Here is a 23,065-nt window from a genome sequence, read left to right as displayed (position 1 = left end):
TACCACATCAGCCTTCCCAGTGCTTTTCTTCAACCACCAACACCGTGACTTTACATGGCCTATTTTATTACAGTGAAAACTTTCATTTCTTTTCCACCATACTGGATTTTTAAAAAAATCTGAGGTACACTCTCCTTATTGTCTCCCATCGGATCACCTTTACCTTTACCACTTGAGTATTTCTTATGTTCCCAGTTTCTATCCCGCACTGGCTGAAACTGATGTTGGAAACCAAGTTTTGATTTATGAACTAATTCATAATTATCTGCCATTTCTGATGCTAATCTTGCAGTTTTAACCCTCTGCTCTTCTACGTGAGTTCTCACTACATCAGGAATTGAATTTTTAAACTCCTCCAAATGCATAATTTCCCTGAGAGCTTCATAGGTTTGGTCTATTTTCAAAGCCCTTACCCACCTATCAAAATTACTCTGTTTGATCCTTTCAAACTCCTTGTATGTTTGACCAAATTCTTTCCTTAAATTTCTAAACCTTTGTCTGTAGGCTTCAGGAACTAGTTCATACGCACCTAATATGGATTTTTTCACCTCCTCATACGACCCAGATACCTCCTCCAGTAGTGATGCAAACACTTCACTAGCCCTCCCTACCAGCTTTATTTGAATCAGTAATACCACATGTCCTGTGGCCATTTCATTTGTTTAGCTACCTTCTCAAATGAAATGAAAAAGGCTTCTCCCTCCTTCTCATCAAACCTAGCCTTTGACAATGACGCTCTTTCTCACTATCCTTATCACTATCATCCAACTGTACATTTCCCTTTATATCTGCCAATTTTAACTGACTGTCATGTTTCATGGTCATTTTCTGAAGTTCAAACTCTCTCTTTATCTTTTTCCCTGATCTTTATCTCCCTTTATCTTTCTTTTTGTTCTGATAGGGCTATTATTTCTGTTTTCTTTTCTTCTCTCGCTGTTTCCTTTCTCTCTCTTTCTCTTTCTTTTTCCTCTCTCTCTCTCTTTCTCTTTCTCTTTCTTTTTCCTCTCTCTCTTTTGTATTCAAGCTGCTTTAATTCTTTGTCATGTCCCATTTGTTTAATTTTCAACTGAATTTTTACTATTTAAAATGAGTCAAACTGTATCTCAGGCTTTAAATGCTTAGCCACCGCCATAATTACCTCATATTTTTGCATTTTGTCAGGTAATGTTAACCGCAACAGTCTGCTTTTAGTCTCTCTCCATAAGGTACTGCGTGTGACCGTCTCCAACCCCAAACACCTCTGAGCCTCAGAAAGAGCCATTGTCCACAACATACTCCCTACTTAGACTAAAATACCAGACCTGAGAAGCACCCATAATACGCTCACACCTCACTGGCTTTAAGTTCACTAAGCCAATCCAATAGATAGACTTTTATCCCGGACGAGCCCCCAATTTGTTATTGGCCAGGGTTTAAAGGGCCAGGGTTTAGAGAACGCCAAAGTGTATCATGGAGTTCACTGACCCACAACTTTTACTAGATTGTGGTATGGGGCGCACGCGGCCCATTCTGCAGGTGTGGTGCAGCAGAAATGGAAAAGTATTTTGTAAAGCAAAACAATGTTTATTCTATGAACTCAAGTGAACCTTTTTAAAACATACAGTGAACATCTTAGCAACCATGAATTCAAATACAAACCCCAAAAACTACAACACTAAGTAAACCTTTTAGCTTTACTTTTTAACATCCATACGACTTAAAAACAAAACCTTTACCAGCAGCACATCAGGTTAAAGTCACTACTGGAATCATTTATAATTCTGAATTCACCAAATGATCAAGAGACAGTCTTTTGATGGCAGAGAGAACAAGAGTACACCTGCTTGGCCTGGGTTCAGCTCCAACTCTCTGAAAACAAAACTAAAACACACCCTGCAGCCTGCTCAAAAAACAAAAATAAAAAGCTGACAGATAGCCCAGCTCCACGCACTCTCTGACATCACTGCAGTAGTAAACAACCATTTCTTAAAGGTACTTTCACTACAAATATTTATATACACACCCACTTATAAACACCCATTTCTTAAAGGTACTCTCAAATGACAATGATTATGCGATGGGATGTTGGTGATTATAAGGAGGGTTTTGGTAATTATGATTTTAAGGACTGTGCTGGTGATTATAACTGGGTGTTAGTGATTATTAGGAGGATGTTGATGATTATAAGGAGGGTGTTGGTGAATATAACGGGGGTGTTGGTGATTTGAGGTTGGGTGTTGGTGATTATGAGATGGGGTATTGGTAATTAGGAGGTGGGTGCTGGTGATTATAAGGAGGGTGTTGGTGATGATAAGGGGGTGTTGATGATCATAAGGTGGGGTCTCAGTGATTATAAGATGGGATGTTGGTGATTACGAGATGGGGTGTTGGTGATTACGAGATGGGGTGCTGGTGATTATGAGGAGGGTGTGGGTGATTATAAGGGGGGTGTTGGTGATTGTAAGGGTGGTGTTTGTGATTATAAGGAGGTTGTTGGTGATTTTGAGATGGGGTGTTGGTGATAATAAGGAGGGTGTTGGTGATTATAACGGAAGGTTTTGGTGATTTTGAGATGGGGTGTTGGTGATTATAAGGACCGGTATTGGTGATTATAAGGTGGGGCTTTGGTGATTATAAGATGGGGCTTTGGTGATTATAAAGGGGGATTTGGTGATTATTAGGGGGATGTTGATGATTATAAGGATGTTGGTGATTATTCGGAGGGTGTTGATGATTATAAGGTGGGGTGTTGGTGATTATAAGGTGGGGCTTTGGTGATTATAAGGTGGGGCTTTGGTGATTATAAGGTGGGGCTTTGGTGATTATAAAGGGAGATGTTGATGATTGTAAGGGGGAGTTGGTGATTATTCGGAGGGTGTTGATGATTATAAGGTGGGGTGTTGGTGATTATAAGGTGGGGTGTTAGTGATTATAAGGTAGGGCTTTGGTGATTATAAGGTGGGGCTTTGGTGATTATTCGGAGGGTGTTGATGATTATAAGGTGGGGTGTTGCTGATTATTAGGGGTGTATTGGTGATAGAAGGGGGAGTTGGTGATTACATGGGGAGGTTTGAATAGGACATGGGAAGTCCACACCCAGTAAGATAAAGTGACAAAAGTTTTTATTTACAGCACAATCTACATACAGCCTAGTTGATCCCTACGGGGTTCCTTTTCTGGTCGGTGCCTGAGTGGCTGACCTTTCATACAGAGTTCATGAAGGATCCCCCACTCCTAGCCTGGGTGTTTATACTTCGCAATTGCCACAGGTAAAATAATAATTCTCACCCCGTAAGCCCTGTGTGGGATATCACAGTGTTGTTGGTGATTAAATGGGGGGTGTTGGTATTTTATCGTGGGGTGTTGCCAATTAAACGGTGGGGGGGGGGGGGGGGGGGGGGGGCATTATAAACGGGCAGTTTTGTGATTATATATGTGGGGGTGTTGATGATTATATTGGGTGGTGGCTTTGCCTTACATATATTTTCAATCAATAATCAACCTGTGCTCATTTGTCCACTGGCTCTAGACTCCTCTACTACCCTTCTCTTCTATTAGAGAGCCGTCAAATGTTTAAAACCTATGCCAATATTTATATCTGAATCCCTAAACATTGCTTTCTTTCTCTTGGTGATCTAGCTAACACATATCCCTCAACCAGAGCAATGAAAACAGATTATGTGGACATTTATTGTATTGCTGCTCGTGGCATATTGATATGTGCAAACTTATTGTTGATTTTCCCAACTTTACGACAATAATTACACTTCAAAAATATAATTAAACTGTGAAGCATTTTGTGATGTTCTGAGGACGTAAAAGGCAGTGCATAATTGCACAATCTTTTCTTAAAATTTTCCACAAAACTTGCGTTTCATCTCTTTTTTTGTTATTTCCCAAGCATTCCACTTTTGCACGTTGCTAGTCTAGCCTTCATGACCTTTGGATTGACCTCTCAAATAGGTTCCTCCTTAGCTCCGCTAACTCCATCCTTTATCATTTTCAACTCATCCAGAAATCCATAGTTCATGCCCTGTCCTGCGCTTCCCCTCAACCTTGCCAACCAATCTATGTGGTCCAATAAGTTAAGCCTATGATCCTTGAGTGGGATTTACCGCACAACCCGGCACATGTTTGGTGAAGGTGTGAGGTGGCCTGCTATTGGCCAGCGGCGGAATCTACTAGTCCCGCTGATGTCAACAGGGTTTTTCGTTGAATGCACCCTCGCTGCCTTGCAACCAGTGGCAGGATAGCACTCTCGGAGGGTCCGGAAGATCATAGAACATAGAACATAGAACAGTACAGCACAGAACAGGCCCTTCGGCCCTCGATGTTGTGCCGAGCAATGATCACCCTACTTAAACCCACGTAACCCGTATACCCGTAACCCAACAATCCCCCCATTAACCTTACACTACGGGCAATTTAGCATGGCCAATCCACCTAACCCGCACATCTTTGGACTGTGGGAGGAAACCGGAGCACCCGGAGGAAACCCACGCACACACGGGGAGGACGTGCAGACTCCACACAGACAGTGACCCAGCCGGGAATCGAACCTGGGACCACTGGAGCTGTGAAGCATTGATGCTAACCACCATGCTACCGTGAGGCCCCCATGCTACCGTGAGGCCCGGCCTGAAAGGCCAGAAAGTTCCGGCCCCTAGTTTTCATCTTTCGATGCATTCATGACCGCCCTCCATCCTATAAGAAAACTTTCACACTGTTAACTCCTGGAGTCTGATATTTCTGATTGTCGCTGCATTATTGTCAGAGGCTGATGAGTGATGTTCTTGCCTCTGGTGTTCTTCCCAAAAGCCACTATTCTTGGCCAGCTCCCTCTTTTTTTCCTTTGAAAATTCCTTATAAACACTTCTTGTGGTTTCCACCATGTTATATAAGCCTTTACTGTTCCACATTTTTATGCATACTGATACATTTCTTTTCCATGCAAAGTGTAGTTGTTGCTTAAGAGTTCATGTCATCTGTGTTTCAATGCATTCAGTGAGTAATATTACTACTCAATACAATAGATGCTTGAATGATTGTTGGTGTCAGAATTAATTGTACACAAATAGTTGGAATGAACTAGAACCAAGTCGAGGTGTATTACAAAGAGTCGTACTGACACTTTTGAAAAACTCGAGCCATCTTTGGATCTGATAAACAGAAAAGGAATACACAGATTGCAGCAATGATGATTGAGATAGGAGCCTAGAGATTATGGTCAACACTATTTTCTCAATTCTCAATACTTTTTAAAATCAATTTCCGTTCTTCTGTTTTACTGAGGAGTTAACCTGTTTCAATAAGTTGAAGGTGTTTTTCAAGTATTTTTGCCGGGGACCCCTTTTTCCAACTGTCATACCTTAGATGATCACACCGCCTGACCTTCGCGGACTCACCTTATTCCAAATGCTTTGCGCATTAAGATATAATTTTCAACACATCCAGAAATCCATAGTTCATGTCCTATTCTGCTCTTCCCCTCAACTTTGTCAAGCTCCACCAAAAAGTCTTTAGGCTTGACTTTTTTTGCCATTTTTAACCATTCTAACTTTTCTTTGTACTGAAGCCCTATTTGCCTCTCGTCCTTGATTACCCTGGGCACAATCTTCCCAAAAGGGAACAAAGTCCCCGAGCGAGCGTGTTTAGCCGCGTGTTTCCTGGCACTTACAGTGCCGAGAAACACATGGCTATTCAACGGGACTCACTTTGAATAAGGGGCCTAAACAGGAATCGCGTGGCCGAGGATGCACATAGCAATGGGGAGCACCGCTCTCTGGAACTCCCCGTTGTAGCGAGAGGTCAGGATGCCATTTTCAAATAGTGTCCCAATCTCTGAGGCCCACAAAAAAATGCCTGACCCCCACCAACCCCCCTCCCCCTGCCCACCCCTCAGACCGAACACAACATGGGGGGGTCCTCCTTCTGTCAAGGTGCCAGGCTGGCACTGTCAGGGTACCAACGAGGCACCAGCAGCGTCAGGGCACCATCCTGCCCAATTAAGCAGCTGGGACGTCCAATCCCCTTGGAGACTCCCATGAGTGCCATTCCGTCTGGTCCATGTTTGTGGGGATCAGTACCAAATGGCGCTAGCTCCAGGTCCCCAAAGGTATTGAATTCCAAAGCCTCAGGTAGTTTGGGAATGGGCACATTAGAGTAAGGCTTACTGCCTCACTCTAATATGCAGCGCGGTAGCACAATGAGTAGCACTGTTGCTTCACAGGGCCAGGGTCCCAGGTTTGAATCCTGGCTTGGGCCACTGTCTGTGCGGAGTCTGCACGTTCTCTCTGTGTCTGTATGGGTTTCTTCCGGGTGCTCCGGTTTCCTCCCACAAATCCTGAAAGACGTGCTGTTGGGTAATTTGGACATTCTAAATTCTTCCTCTGTGTACCCGAACAGGCGCCGGAATGTGGCAACAAGGGGCTTTTCACAGTAACTTCATTGCAGTGTTAATGTAACCTACTTGTCACAGTAAAGATTATTATTATTATATGCAGATTTTCTAAAAACTGATCCCACCCATTGTAGGCAGGATTCCCTTGCAATGTCTGGCGAGATTGAGTTGAATCTCGCGAGATGTTGAGAGCCAGGTAGATCCCGGGAGCAGGGATTTCCCGGCTTTCACTGGCCATGGCAAGGCACTAATGCTGGAGTTCCTGCCAGAATTCGAATGAACCCGATGATTATTATTATCTTTTGTATTTGTAAATAACACTGAAGTATCACATTGAAAAGAAAACTGATCACAGATTCTTTCAGTGTTCTAGACAGTAAATCCTGAAGGAATGTTTTCAGCAACCTCTCACCGCAAGTGTCTTGAAATTCATTTGGTTCATAATTGAATTACCATTTCACCAGAGAGCATCCAAGGTGATTCCAGGTTCCCAAGGCTAATTTCTGCTGTCAGCAGGTGGAAGTGACACAACATATATCCTTTGCTGCAATCAGAGTGTTAAGTTAGTTCCAATGTTGCCTACATACTTAATGACATGTATATGGTTACTTCAGGAATTTTTCTTCCAACCTGTGATGAAGATGGTTATTATAAAGCGACCCAGTGTCATGGCAGTGTGGGACAATGCTGGTGCGTTGACCGCTATGGGAATGAAATGAGAGGATCTAGATCAAATGGATCACCAGACTGTGGTACGTACAAAAACCAAAACAATACTTTTCGCCTCATATTTTTTGCCTCATACTTTTTTAAAAAATGCAATATCTAAAGATATGTATATCACATGTTTACTTTATTGAAGCATCCACTAATATTTCCAAAATCTGATACTGAGCTATTATTCCAGTTTGGTAATGCAGAAGTTCTCTGTGTAGAAGACCGAGTGCCATAATAATATGCTTCACGATCAGAAACATTTCCCACTTTGCGGGGTGTACTGTGGGGGTGACATCAGGTGCCATTTAGGACGGCATCACCCCAGCAGTACGCAGGTGGGTCAAAAAGTCGAGAACCTGTCTGGGTTATTTAAAGATCTATAGAAAAGGTAATTCAGCTATTTAACTACCCATCCCATTGCAATAATATGGTCAGAAGGCAATAAAACGCTTTCAGGATGAGATTTAAGACAGGTGGAGAATCCATTTCTTTAAGGGCGAGACCAGATTCTAAGCTTTGCAGATCAAACTCAATTGTCTGCCTGCAGGAACTGCTCATTTGAGTGTGCAGGGTGATATTTTGGATGTTTTTCTCAGGATGAGGAATCTCCTCTCATCGAAAAATGTCTTTTGATTGTTCATTGAATATACTTCTTTCCATCGGGGCACCATGGTAGCTCAGTGATTAGCCCTGTGGCTTCAGAGTCCTTGGTTCGATTCCCTGCTGGGTCACTGTGCGGAGTCTGCACGTTCTACCCCAGTCTGCGTAGGTTTCCTCCGGGTGCTCCGGTTTCCTCCCACAGTCAAAGACTTGCAGGTTAGGTGGATTGGACATGCTAAATTGCCCTCAGTATCCAAAAAAAAGGATAGATGGGGTTATTGGGTTACGGGGATAGGGTGGAAGCGAGAGCTTAAAGTGGATCGGTGCAGACTCAATGGGCCAAATGGCCTCATTCTGCACTGTATGTTCTATAACCCAGTGATGAGGGGTGCAAACTCTCAGAGACAGATGGGGATTGTGTTCTCAGTTGGAGATACAACCTGCAGCGAGGAGAATTGTGGTTTCTCAGGAAAACGATGGAGCAGCGCCAGAGCCTGATGATCAGGAAGAATCTAGAAACGTCTATAAGATGGGCCAAAGAACCTGTGTCGCTCCAAGGGTTTACAAACAGTGATTCAACTGGCTGCAATTGAATGGAGACTCAGTGCAGAAGAAGATTTGGACATTTAAGAGCAATTGTTGGATCAGAATGATACATGCTCGCAGAGGATCACATCCAATTGCCTTGGGAGCTACCCAATTCCAGCCTCATTGAAGGTGGCAGTGGCGCTTTACTTTTTTGGAACATGCTCACTCCAGGCAGTTACATGGACAGGGTGTGGGTATAGAGGGATATGGGCCAAATGCGGGCAAGTGGGACGAGCTTAAAGATAGAAACTGGGCGGCATGGACAAGCTGGGCCAAAGGGCCTGTTTCCATGCTATAAACATCTATGACTTGGGCAGCCTGTGGCAACCTTAGCGGCATCACACAACCTGTTACACACCATTTCATCAAAGTGTTCGTAAATGCAATATTCCGAAGGTTTGGGAATTACATCTCCTTCACACAGGATGTCCAAGGTGAAATAGATGGAATCCAGACCTGATGCAGAGAGGAGGTACAATAAAAGTCACGCCACCATCCGGGTCATAGTGGAGCATATCATCGCTCTCCTAAAGATGTGATTCCTATGCCTGGAGAGATTTGATTCCTATCCCTGGAGAGATTTGGAGATGCATTACGTTACTCCCATTCACATGTGTCCCTGATGGTCAAGGTTTACTGTACACTCCATAACATTGCCGTCCAAAGTTCATATGCCCTGAAGGATGAGAACACACCACATGGCAGCCAACTCTCTAAACACAAGGCTGATGACGAGGAAGGACAAGAGCATTGCTCCTACCGATGGCCCTCGTTATAATCAAGTGGATGGGCGCGACACCTTATTATGGCAAAAGTTTCCGTTGTCTGTATTGCCACTGCTACAGAAGAGGTTTTGTGAGCTCTTGGCCCTCATTTTACCCAGCGCTCGGCATGAGAAAACCACGCTGATCATATGCTGCATGCAAGAGGGCACCAAGAGCAGCCTCACTGAATCTTGGGGCAGGTTTGCCCTTCTAGAACGCCTCGCCCCTCACTTTGATGGTGCAGACATTTATTCTTGGAAACATGTAATAAATGTACAACTCCTCAATGTCAAAAGGCGGGAGGTATGTTGATTTTTTTTTCTGCCACCTATGAAGATTGACACAGTTTGCAGAGATAAGTTTAAATTTAAATTGACTTACCTGGCCAGACTGGAAAATGTACAAACCTTCATTAGATTTGTCGATTGATCATCTGATGGATCACTTGACACCCTCCCGTGCCAGGGGGCCCTTTAAAGTGTTGGCCGTTACCTCATTCCAAGTCACGTCATACTGCCTCAGAGACCAGATATCCCACCTTCCAACACTTATTGGGTGGGATGCCGGTCTGTAACTGCCCTTGCCACTAATTCACTGCAATTACCGTATTATCGGACGTGAGCCCACGGCAGACCCAGACGTTGATAAACTGCGAACATATGGGTGCAAACCCTCCGCCGGCGTGCAACTGTATTATTCACTCCCTGGTTTTACAAAATTGTTTTGAATACTGCAAATTACGAAAAATAATTCTACTTTTATTCATTGATATATGATTCTGTCAAAATTCCTTTGAGTTGCACCTTAGTTGCATAATTTATTTTAGAGAATGTCAAACAAATATGAAACTTAGCTGAAAAACATGCAATGGAAACCAAAATCTAGATTAATGTGATCTGGAGTGCAGTTTGTTCAAATATTCTGTATGTTAAGGCTTGTAAAAAGATTAATTGACTGTTTCAGCAGAGTTAAGTGTGCATGGCTCCAGGAACACACAGCACTTTACAGCCCATTAGATTGCTGTGGAGATGTAAATTCACCAAAACACACCACAGAGCCTGCAACTAATATCATATGCAACAATGACAAAGTGATTTTACATTCTGGATGAATGAAAAATACTATTCTCAGAGAAGTAACCAGAGATTCTGATTTAAATATGCATATAATACAGTGAGTGAATAAATAGTTATGTGAGCCATAACGTCTTCATTTTCTTCAACATAAATCTACTTGTTGGTTCCTAATACCAGTGATCTATGGCAGGGTTTCTTCAGTTTTGCGTCATTACCGTTCACCAGTCCTCATTTCACATTGCTTGAGCATCACTTGCAACAGCATAAATCTGCTTGTTGTTAGTGTCACCTTCATCCCAGAAGATTGATTGCCATGGATCGCCACCTCTGTCTGCCCTGTGCTCCCCTTGAACATTCCACGTAGGTCAACTGCATCCAATCCATTATATCCATCATCTCTTTTCTCCTCTGCTTCCTTCTCCTATGTTTTCTGTCAATCTTTACTTTCAATAATTGTCTCTGTAAACTTCTGCTCAAATGTTGTGACCAAAATATTACATATCTCTCGCTTTTATTTGATGCACTAATTTCCTCTTTCCTCCATAGACCTTTCTAGTACTTCTTTGCTAGTCTGTGTAGGATATAGAGAACATTCTTCAATGTCATAGATGCATCCACATCTCAAATGCACACAACTTGTCAATTGTCTCTCGATGTGTTAGCCATGTCTCCAAGGCATATAACATAGATGAAAAAATGTGCCACCTCAGCATTCTTTTCTTGAGGTTAAAATTCAGTTTCTTAATAATAATATATCTTTCATTTTGACAAAACTGGCCTTGGCTATTGCAATTGTCCTTTGAATCTCACAGTCACATCTCCCTTCATCTGTGATAATGTGCCCAAGGTATCAGACCTTTTCATTTCTTCCAGGTCTTGTCCATTTACTTCAGTTTTCATTTCTGGGGTTGACTCCCTGCTTGTCACCATTTCCTTCTCCGTCTTCAGACTCTTCCTCAACCCATTCAACGGAATCTCGTGAGATGTCACGATCTGGATCTTGTCCTCACTGGGCGTGATCCAGATCAGCATATTTAAATTAGCCGAATATTCATTTAAATACACATTCGCCAGATTTGCCCGGTGCCAGGAACTCAACAGCAGCACCTGCGGGATTCTCACAGGCCACTGGAGGCCCCCTGGTGGTCGGGGACAGGGCAGGGTGGCACCCTGGTTCTCTGGCATCTTGGCACTGCCAGGCAGGCAGTGCCCGAGTGCCAGGTTGGCACTGCCAGGAATCGGACTGGGGGTTGTTTACCAGGTTGATGGGGGATTCGGGTGCGGCCTCCCCAAGTGGGGCGGGGTGGAGGCGGAATTGGGGCAGCCTTTCAAAATGGCACACTCATCTGCAAGGAATTATTCCAATATATCCCTCTTAAGTAGGGTGGAGAGAACCTCCCTGAGGCCAAAAATAACCAGCAAAGTGCAGTTGAATAAGCGTAATGTTTTTTTGCCGCCGCAGCCACTGAGAAACACCCTGCAAATCGTGCCAATGCTGCGGACCTCAACTCAAGTCCACTGAATAGTGCCCATTGTCTTTTGAGAAGCAAGTGAGTTAAATGGGAATCCTGGTGTTTTTGTTTGCACCTCCATTGCCCCGTTATCCTCAATCCCTCCTCACAGAAGGATCTCACCATCCGAGGAATTAATCTGGTGAATTTCCACTTCCTCGATAGTAAGCATGTCCTTCCTTATGCAAGGGGACTAAAACTGTACGCAATACACCAGTTACAGTCTAACCAAGGTTCTCTATGATTGAAGCAAGACACATTTATTCCTGTACTCCAACCCTCTTGTGATAAAGATCAACATACCATATGCCTGCCTAATTACTTGCTGCACCTACATGTTAGCTTTCTGTGATTTATGAATAAGGACACCAACGCTTCACAATCTCTCACCATTTAAGAAATACTTTGCACCTCCATTCCTCTTACTTAAATGAATAACTTTGCAATTATCCATATTATATTCAGCCTGCAGAACTCAAATTCCTACCTAGTTTTGAATCATCAACTTGGAAATATTACATTTGATCCCCACATCCAAATAATTGATGTAGATTGTGAACAACTGGGGCTCAAGTAGTGATCCTTGTGATACCTCACTAGTCACAGCCTGTCAGCATGAGAAAGATCTGCTTATTCTTACTCTCTGTTTTCTGCCTGTTAACAAATCCCCGATCCATATCAACATATTAACCCCTATCCCATGTGCTCTAATTTTGTTTACTAACCTGTGTGGGACCTTTGTGGAAGCCTTCTGAAAATCTAAATACACTTCATATACTGGTTCTTCATTGTGTGTTTTGCGAATAACATCCTCAAAAAACTCCGACAGATTGGTCAAATGCGATTTCCTTTTCATAAATCCAAGTTGACTCTGCCCAATTGGATCATCATTTTCTAATGGTCCAGTTAGATACTGGTATCTTCCCTATTACTTTTTTAAAAAAATAATTTTTATTGAAATTTTTACAAAATATAAACATCTCAACTCTATTAACAAAACAACCGCGGTAACGCCCCAAGAACAATACCCACCCAACTTCAAAAGCAACTACAAACAAAAGAAAAAAACAAAAGAACACCCAAACAACAAAAGGGAAAGAGATAACACCCGCCACATCCCACAAACCCATGTACACAGTTCTCCCTCCCACCAATCCAAACCCGCCCCCCCCCCCTCCCTCCCTCCCTCCCTCCCCCCCCCCCCCCCCCCCCCCCACCGGGTTGCTGCTGCTGCAGGCCTATTTCCCTACCGTTCCACCAGGAACTCCAGGAAAGGCTGCCACCGCCTAAAGAACCCTTGTACTGATCCCCTCAGGGCAAATTTCACCTTCTCCAATTTAATGAACCCCGCCATATCATTGATCCAGGCCTCCACGCTTGGGGGCCTCGCATCCTTCCATTGGAGCAAGATCCTCCGCCGGGCTACTAGGGACGCAAAGGCCAAAACACTGGCCTCTTTCGCCTCCTGCACTCCCGGCTCCACTGCAACCCCAAAAATTGCGAGTCCCCAGCCTGGCTTGACCCTGGATCCCACCACCCTCGACACCGTCCTTGCTACCCCCGTCCAAAACTCCCCCAGCGCTGGGCACGCCCAAAACATATGGGCGTGATTCGCTGGGCTCCCCGAGCACCTAGCACACCTGTCCTCGCCCCCGAAAAACCTACTCATCCTCGTCCCAATCATGTGGGCCCTATGCAGCACCTTGAACTGTATGAGGCTAAGCCTCTCACAGGAAGAGGAGGAATTCACTCTCTCCAGGGCATCCGCCCACGTCCCCTCCTCAATCTCCTCACCCAGCTCCTCTTCCCATTTGCCCTTCAGTTCCTCCACCGAGGCCTCGTCTACCTCCTGCATCACCCGGTATATGTCCGAAATCCTCCCTCCTCCAGACTACACCCCCGAGAGCAACCGATCCCGCACCCCTCGTGGGGGCAGCAAGGGGAACCCCTCCACCTGCTGCCTGGCAAACGCCCTCACCTGCATGTACCTAAACATGTTCCCCGGGGGAGCCCAAACTTCCCCTCTAACTCCCCCAAGCTCGCGAACCTCCCCTCCACAAGCAGGTCCCTCAACCTCCTAACCCCTGCCCTGTGCCAGCCCAGAAATCCGCCATCAATGCTCCCTGGGACAAACCGATGGTTCCCCCATATCGGGGCCTCCATCGAGCCCCCCACTTCTCCCCTATGCCGTCTCTATTGCCCCCATATTTTGAGGGTAGCCGCCACCACCACCGGGCTCGTGGTATACCTCATTGGAGGGAGTGGCAACTGCGCCATTACCAGCGCCTCCAGGCTCGTGCCCACACATGACGCTGCCTCCATCCTCTTCCATGCTGCCCCTTCCTCGTCCATTACCCACTTACGCACCATCGCTGCGTTGGCAGCCCAATAGTACCCACAGAGGTTGGGCAACGCCAGCCCCCCCCTATCCCTGCCGCGTTCCAGGAACACTCTTCTCACCCTCGGAGTCCCATGCACCCACACAAATCCCGTGATACTCCTGTTGACCCTCCTAAAAAAGGCCTTCGGGATAAGGATGGGGAGGCACTGGAACAGGAACAAAAACCTCGAGAGCACCGTCATCATAACGGACTGCACCCTCCCCGCCAGTGACAGCGGTAACATATCCCACCTCTTAAACTCCTCCTCCATCTGCTCCACCAACCTTGTGAGGTTGAGCTTGTGCAGGGCCCCCCAGCTCCCAGCCACCTGGACCCCTAGGTACCTGAAGCTCTTCCCTGCCTGCTTCAGTGGGAGCCTACCAATCCCCTCCTCTTGATCCCCAGGATGCACCACAAACAGCTCTCTCTTGCCCAGGTTCAACTTATACCCAGAGAAACCCCCGAATTCACTAAGAATCCTCATCACCTCCGGCATCCCCCCCCACCGGGTCCGCCACATTCAGCAACAGGTCGTCCGCATACAGCGACACTCGATGCTCCTCCCCACCCCGTACCAGGCCACTCCAGTTCCCTGACTCCCTCAATGCCATGGCCAGGGGCTCAATCGCCAACGCGAAGAGCAAGAGGGACGGGGGCACCCCTGTCCCGTCCCCTGGTACAGCCGAAAGTGCTCCGACCTCCTCCTATTTGTGGCTACACTCGCCATCGGGGCCTCGTAGAGCAGCCTCACCCACCGGATTAAACCCCTCCCCAAACCCAAACCTCTCCAACACCTCCCACAAATACTCCCACTCAACCCTATCAAAGGCCTTCTCCGCATCCAATGCCACCACTATCTCCGCCTCCCCTTCCATGGCCGGCATCATAATGACATTGAGGAGCCTTCGCATGTTCGTATTCGACTGCCTTCCCTTCACAAACCCCGTCTGGTCCTCATGAATGACCCCGGACACGCAATCCTCTATTCTAGTGGCCAGGATCTTTGCCAGCAGCTTAGCGTCGGCGTATAGCAGCGAAATCGGCCTATATGACCCGCACTGCAGAGGGTCCTTGTCCCGCTTCAGGATCAAGGAAATCAGCGCCCGTGACATAGTTGGGGGCAAAGCCCCCCCCCTCCCTTGCCTCGTTAAAGGTCCGGACCAACAGGGGCCCAACAGGTCCAAATACCTTTTATAAAATTCCGCCGGAAACCCGTCCGGCCCCGGCGCCTTCCCCGACTGCATGCTCCCTATCCCTTTGACCACCTCCTCCACCTCGATCGGCGCCCCCAGTCCCTCCACCTGCTCCTCCTCCACCCTCGGGAATCACAGCTTGTCCAAGAAGCGCCCCATCCCACCCCCCTCCACCGGGGGTTCCGACCGGTACAGTTCCCCATAGAAGTCTCTGAAGACCCCATTAACATCTACTCCCCTCCACACCACCTTCCCAGCCTTATCTGTCACTCCCCCAATCTCCCTGGCCGCGTCCCGCTTTCGGAGCTGGTGTGCCAGCATCCTGCTCGCCTTCTCCCCATACTCATACACCGCCCCCTGTGCTTTCCTCCACTGAGCTTCTGCCTTTCTGGTAGTCAATAGGTCGAATCTGGCCTGAAGGCTACGCCTCTCCCCCAGCAATCCCTCCTCTGGAGCCTCCGCATATCTCCTATCCACCCACACCATCTCCCCTATCAGTCTCTCCCTCTCCCTCTGCTCCCCCCTCTTCCTATGGGTTCGGATGGAGATCAATTCCCCCCTCATCACCGCCTTCAGTGCCTCCCAGACCGTCCCCACTCGGACCTCCCCGTTGTCATTGGCCTCAAGGTACCTCTCGATACACCCCCGAACCCTCTTGGCCACCTCCTCATCTGCCAGCAGCCCCACCTCCAAGCGCCAGAGCGGACGTTGGTCCCTCTCTTCCCCCAGCCCGAGGTCCACCCAGTGCGGGGCATGATCTGAAATGGCAATGGCGGAGTATTCCACATCCTCCACCCTCGAAACCAACCCCCTGCTCAGGACAAAAGAATCAATCCTCGAGTAGGCCTTATGTACGTGGGAGAAAAACGAGTACTCCCTGGCCCTTGGCCTCGCAAACCTCCAGGGATCCACCCCCCCATCTGGTCCATAAATCCCCTCAACACCTTAGCCGCCGCCGGCCTCCTAACCATCCGGGACTTGGATCGAACCAATGGGGGATCCAATACCGTGTTGAAGTCCCCCCCCCTATTATCAGGTCCCCCACCTCCAGGTCCGGAATGCGGCCCAACATACGCCGCATAAACCTCACATCGTCCCAATTTAGGGCGTAAACATTCACCAACACCACCCGCTCCCCCTGCAGCTTACCACTCACCATCACATATCTCCCGCCACTGTCAGCCACCACATTTAACGCCTCAAACGACACCTTCTTCCCCACCAGGATCGGCACCCCCCCTACTCTTCTCATCCAGCCCTGAGTGAAATACTTGGCCCACCCATCCCTTCCTCAGCCGAACCTGGTCCACCGCTCACAGGTGTGTCTCCTGGATCATGGCCACATCTGCCTTCAGCTCCTTCAGGTGCGCAAATACCCGGGCCCGTTTGACCGGCCCATTCAGCCCCCTCACATTCCAGGTTATCAGCCGGATCAGAGGGCTCCCTGCCCCCCTCCCCTGCCGATTAGCCATACCCCATCCCTTGCCCACCACCGGCCAGCGTCCCCCGCTCTGCCAGTTTCCCACGGCGGCAACTTCCCCCCCCCTCCAGCACCCCCTGCGTCCTCCAGCTCCTTCCTGACCGTTTCAGCAGCAACCCGATACACCCCCCCCCCCCCAGCGCTAGGACCCCTCCTAGCCGCGCCCCTCCCTCCATAGCACTCCCGTGAGCCAGCTAACTTCTGCTGACCCCGGCGACTTCCGCCCTACCTCCGACTCCTCCCCACGTGGGACTACCCCTCCTCCATCGTGCCCGTCAATGGGTCCTCCTCCCCCCCCCCCCCCCCCCCCCCCTCCGCTCTTGCGCAGGAAAAGAGAACAGCCAGCAATGACCCGCGCTTCTCAGCCCGGACCCCGCCCCCACCATCTCACAGCGCGGAAAACCCGCAGAAAGCCCGCGCTTTCGCCCTGCCCGGCCCCGCCTCCTCTAGGGCAACTCCCATTGTCAGTCCCCCCCCCACCAACACCCCGAACTCTCCGTTTACCCCCCTGCCCGAACCCGTCCACCAGACCCCTACAGAAAAACCCATACAGAAAAGACAAATCGACATCACCCCACCCACCCTAAGGCCAACCCACATCTTACATTAAACCAAGCAAATACAAATACAGTATTATACAGCATCCCCCGTCTTAGACCCTCAGTTTGAGTCCAATTTCTCGGCCTGCACAAAGGCCCACGCCTCCTCCGGGGACTCAAAATAACGGTGCTGATCCTTATAGGTGACCCACAGACGCGCCGGCTGCAACATGCCGAACCTCCCACTCCGTCTATGGAGCACCGCCTTCGTCCGGTTAAACCCGGCCCTCCGCCTCGCCACCTCCGCACTCCAGTCCTGGAAGATCCGCACCTCCGTGTTCTCCCACTTGCTGCTCCGCTCCTTCTTGGCCCACCGGAGCACACACTCACGATCCACGAACCGATGAAACCGCACCAACACCGCCCGCGGCGGCTCGTTCGGCTTGGGCCTCCTAGCCAGAATTCTGTGGGCCCCCTCTAACTCCAGGGGCCCCTGGAAGGACCCAGCCCCCAACATAACTGCCACATAGGCCGCCAGGTCCGACCCCTCCAGCCCCTCCGTGAGGCCCAGGATCCGCAAATTCCTCCTCCTCGACCGGTTGTCCAGCTCCTCAAACCGCTCCTGCCATCTTTTATGGAGCGCCTCGTGCATCTCCACCTTCCCTGCGACGGCCACGGCCTCATCCTCCCTTTCGGCCTGCTTCTGCAGCTCCCGGATTGCAGCCCCCTGGGCTGTCTTGGTCTCCATCAGCTCCCTGGTGGTTACCTTCAACGACTCCAGCAGCTCCAACTTAAGCTCCTGGAAGCAGCGCAGCAGAGTCGCCTGCTGCTCCTGAGCCCACTGCCTCCAGTCCTCCGGGTCTCTGCCGGCCATCATTTTGTCTTCCTTCCCCCGCTTTTTCAGGAGTGCTTTCTCCGTTTTTCTCCTTACCCCACTCCTGATCCGGACCATAGGACCGTAGGGGTCGACTCCTGTCCTCTTCCCACATCGGGATTTGCCGATACAGCTACGTTGGGGGCCCTGAAAAGAGCTCCAAAGTCCGTTTTCAGCGGGAGCTGCCGAATGTGCGGCTTAGCTCCGCATTGCCGCCACCGGAAGTCTATCTTCCCTATTACTAACATTAGGCTAACCGGTCTGTCGTTCCATGTTTTCTCTCTCCCTCTTTTCTTAAAAGTAGGGTTACAATTACAACCTTCCAATCTGTCGGGTCCATTCCCGAATCTATAGAATTTTGAAAGATGGCCATCAATTCATCTACTATTTCTATAGCCACCACTTTCAACACACTGCAATGTAGATCACCAGGACCCGGGAATTTATCAAATTCAGTTCCATTAATTTCTCTAGTGCTGTTTTTTCACTAATAAGAATTTCTTTCAGATCTTCATTCCCACTAGCCCCTTGGTTTTCTATTAATTCTGGAGGTTTTTGCATCTTCCTCTGTGAAGACAGGCACAAAGTAATTATTGAACTTCTCTGCCATTTCTCTATTCCCAGTTATAAGTTCTCCTGTCTCTGCTTATAATGGATCCACATTTCTTCTTGCTAACCTTTCCCTTTTTACATACCTATAGAAGCTTTTACAGTTTCTTGCTAGATTACTTCATATTTTATCTTCCCTTTCTTTATCACTTTCTTTGTCCTCCATTGCTGAATTCTAAAATGTTTTGAATCCTCAGGCTTACTATGTTTTGGTCACTTTATAAGCCTCTTGCTTTGATCTAATGCAATCTTTAACTTCCTTTGTCAGCCGCAGTTGAATCACTTTTCCTGATGGATTTTTGTGCATTAATGTACATTTGGTGCAAACTATACATTGATTCTTTAAATACTACCCATTGCTTATCCACTATTATATCTTTCAGGTATTTTCCCAATCCACCACAGCCAATTTGCCCCTCATATCTTCATAATTTCCTTTCCTTAGTTTTAAGATCCTAGTTTTGGATTGAGTCACATCATTTTCGGACGTGACTGGAAAATTTCAACACATTATGGTCACTCTTCCCTTAGTGTTCTTTTACAACAATATTATTAATTAGTCCTTTTTCATTACATAACTCTGGATCTAAAATAGCCTGTTCACTAATTTGTTTCTGAACAAATGTTTGCTCACGAAAACCATCTTGAAGATATTCCAGGAATTTGTCCTCCACAGCATTAGTGTTCATTAGATTTACCTAGTCTATATTTATGGGAAGCACAGTAGCACAATTGGATAGCACTGTGACTTCACAGCACCAGGGTCCCAGGTTCGATTCCCCGCTGGGTCGCTGTCTGTGAGGAGTCTGCATGTTCTCCTGATGTCCGGTTTCCTCCCACAGTCCAAAGACGTGCAGATTAGGTGGATTGGCCATGATAAATTCCCTTGATGACCACAAAAAAGGTTAGGAGTGGTTATTGGGTACGAGGATAGGGTGGAAGTGAGGGCTTAAGTGGGTCGGTGCAGACTTGATGGGCCAAATGGCCTCCTTCTGCACTGTATGTTCTATGTTTTATATGCTGACTGAGGTCACCCAGAATTACTATATTACTCTCATTATATGCATAACTAATTTCCTGATTTATACCATGCCCTACATCACTACCAATGTTTTATGCCCTTGGTCATTCTTAGCTAATCCCAAAAAAATATATGGGCAGGATTTAGCGACCAACCCACCGCATGTTTTTCGGCGGCAGAGGCGGCCTGCCAGCGGGATCTTCTGATTGGTGGGACCGGAATATTCTGCCGGCATGAATAGCCAGTAAATTCTTGGTCTTCCAATCTACTAATCTCATCCCTGATTATCAGATTTACCCCACCTCCTTTTTGTGTGTTCTTCCTAAATGTCAAATGACCTTGAATATTCAGTTCCCAACCTTGGTCACCCTGTAGCCATGCCTCCATATGGTCACACCCACTTACTTCTGTTGTATCACAAATTCACCTACCTTGTGAATGCTGCATGCATTCAATACTGTCTTTAATTCTGCCTTTTTAGAATTAGATTAAAATTTCATTTCATACATAAAGCATTGTTGAGTGACTTGGACAAATGTTTTCACAAGTAAATATTTTATTGGTGGATTATTTTCTAGGTGGTGATATAGAGATTTCAGGTGACTTTGGCAGTGGTGACTTCCATGAATGGTCAGATGATGAGGATGATGAAGAAGATACCAATGATGAAGAAGAAGATGATGAAGTTGACAATGAAGATGATGAAGATGATGATGATGAATATGATGTGGGTGGCTACATATGGTAGTCTGGAAATGTCATGAACTTTACAATTTTGCACGTTTCTATAGGGAAATCTCATGAGTTACTAGACACATTAAAAAGGAACAAAAGATATTCGGTCAACGTGTATATTTTGTACAATTATACCCTTAAACATGGTTACTCCGGAAATAGTACATCCCTTTAAAAATTGTTGCAGTACATCTTAACTCTGTCATTTTGAAAACATAAATTATAGGCTATAATCTAAACATGTTACCAATTCTAGAACACATGAGAAAACCTCAATTATGTTTTGAGAAACGGTTTTCTTTAAAATGTTTTCTTTCATTGAATATTGTCACTATGATGCAGTAAACCTAGCTCCTCTTGTGTACACTGCTTATTGGCATTGACCCTGAAACCACTGGTCCCAACTTTGATTTGCTTTTTGTTTTGGAAACTCTAGAATATTCAGATGAAAAAGGTTAAAATGTCATCAATATGTAAACAAAAAATAATTTGTCAATAATTGGTTATTTTTTACATATGAAGCTTATCATGGTGGAATTTGAAGCAATTAGAGTTTTCAGACCGATATGGTTATGGCAACAAAGCCATATCTCGACTTAATCTTTGCTAAAGAATGTGGACTCCTTGACTACCTGAGTGATCTTTGTTTTTTTTTCTTCCAATAAAATATAATCATCTTTTTCAAGGTATGTATACTTTTAATTATTAGTTTAAAATGAATGGAAGTCACATTACGATGTGCCTTTCAACTTAAAAATAGACATATTTTTTCTTTGCATATGAAAGATAAAAGTTCAGGTGTATTTAAGCACACCTGATCACAGTATAAGTACTGCAGCTGCAAACATGTGGGAAAAAGAAAAATAATTTTAAATAATTAATTTTTCAATAGTTATGGCAGTCATCCTATGGACAATAAATATATACAAGTAACGTGTAGCAGTAGCACTTAAAAATTTTGCTATAGACTAAATTGCCCTGTATTTATGTTAGCATGTTAATTGATTGTATAGACATGTTGAAATTCCACCGCCTTGATGCATAATACAGTTGAGTCTTTTAAGTCCTTTGTCAACTAAAATCAATGTTGTTTGTAGTTACTAACATATCATTAAATTGTGTGCTGTTTATTTGGATCATATGATTGTCAGTTATTAAATGTCTCTTCTGAAATCTGGACTAAAGGAAAATCATAACTACAACTAATTTTCATTAATTTTTCATAATAGATTGAATTTGCATTATAAAATGAAAAGCTATGCTGCATTTTTTTTACTGTATGTATAGTTTGCAATAATAAAGGACTCCTGTAACCAATCATATTGATGGGTATTATTGCTGTTGCATAATGTTAGCGACATTTCTAGGATTCTGGAAAAAAACTCATGCGGTAATATAATATTCTTATTATTAATCAGGACCTAGTTTTAAGGCCAATTAAATTGGATAGCTTAAATTAAAGAATTAGGCATTTTAAAATCATGCTGCAGTCAAACCTCAGGCAGGCAGGTTGGAATTCAGACTTGACCAAAGTCAAATCCATAACCAACAGACAAGCTGCCAGAACTTGTCTGGGCATGTCCCATTCAATCACCCATCAAAGATCATCGCACTGTACTGAGACCAAACAAGAGATAATTGTACCCCATTGAAATGCACAGGTCTAATGTCTGCAGCCCAGACCGAGCCAGACTTTCCGTCACCTAGAGTTTCTACTGTTACCTTATAGTGGAACAGGTTATGTGCAGCCCACACCACCAGAGATGGGACACCTGAGGCGGGCTTATGTGGCTTGTCAAAAGGTCTTCAACCCGACCATTGGCCGCTTTGACCCACACCTGAGACCTCATTGGCCGGAAGCCAGAGAAGTTTCTGGCAAGGCGGGGAGAGGGAGGGATAAAGGTACGCATCTCAGACACACCAGCAGCAAAGACTCAGTGTGTGAGGTGACCTTGACCAGACCAGAAGTAAGGAAGAGACCGCCAGCGAAAATCATCTTTGTGAAGACAAGCCAGAGGAATTCCAGCGATCATGCCCACAGCCTACCAAGCCAACTTTGCAAGTTGTGTACTTGAATCTGGGGTAACCTCTTGTTTTATGTGGGTAATATAAGGGTTAATTATGTTAATAAATATTGTTTCCCCATAAATCAAGACACCCTGGGTAAAACCTTTGAATAAGTAAACTGGTCGAAAGCACCTGAGATTTTACAGGAACAACACTCATAAGCCAGAGAAAAATTTTGTTTTACTTTTGTTTGTTTTGCCAAGAAAGCAGATGTGAAACAGCAGAGCCGATAGACTTGAACTACGTCAATAGTTCCTGCTTTGCTCTTTGATTAAGGAAAAAATCCACGAAGTATATGCTTGCATGAATGTACAAAGCAGCATTCACTGGATTACAAATATTGGTTAACCTACCGTTTAGGAGACATCTGATGAGCCTCTTACCTCTCTTCCCTGAGAAGTGTGAAACTATTGCCTGGGTGTGGTCTGAAACCTCTTGTTAATTATAGAAGTATGCAGCATAGAAGGAGATGGATCATCAAAACTAACTACATAAAATCATTTCTCCTCAACTTCCACTGATTCTCTTGCC

At 46.1% G+C, this 23,065-nt stretch overlaps 1 protein-coding gene across 4 annotated transcripts in view; it reads left to right on the top strand.

Moving 5' to 3' along the window:
- spock3 (SPARC (osteonectin), cwcv and kazal like domains proteoglycan 3) overlaps window positions 1-21,312 on the top strand; it is a 765,994-nt gene extending 744,682 nt beyond the window's left edge. For all 4 annotated transcript variants that reach the window (XM_038792122.1, XM_038792123.1, XM_038792124.1 and 1 more), the window contains 2 exons: window positions 6,994-7,131; window positions 20,311-21,312. In XM_038792122.1, the coding sequence (XP_038648050.1) occupies window positions 6,994-7,131; window positions 20,311-20,480 (308 nt within the window). In that variant the 3' untranslated portion in view covers window positions 20,481-21,312. The remainder of the gene's footprint in view (window positions 1-6,993; window positions 7,132-20,310) is intronic.
- The last annotated feature ends 1,753 nt before the right edge of the window (window positions 21,313-23,065 follow it).

This window comes from Scyliorhinus canicula, chromosome 3 (assembly GCF_902713615.1).
Source record: "Scyliorhinus canicula chromosome 3, sScyCan1.1, whole genome shotgun sequence".
Lineage (NCBI taxonomy): Eukaryota > Metazoa > Chordata > Chondrichthyes > Carcharhiniformes > Scyliorhinidae > Scyliorhinus > Scyliorhinus canicula.
The sequence above is the reverse complement of the archived record's forward strand: the minus strand, read 5'-3'. Positions and strand labels throughout refer to the sequence as shown.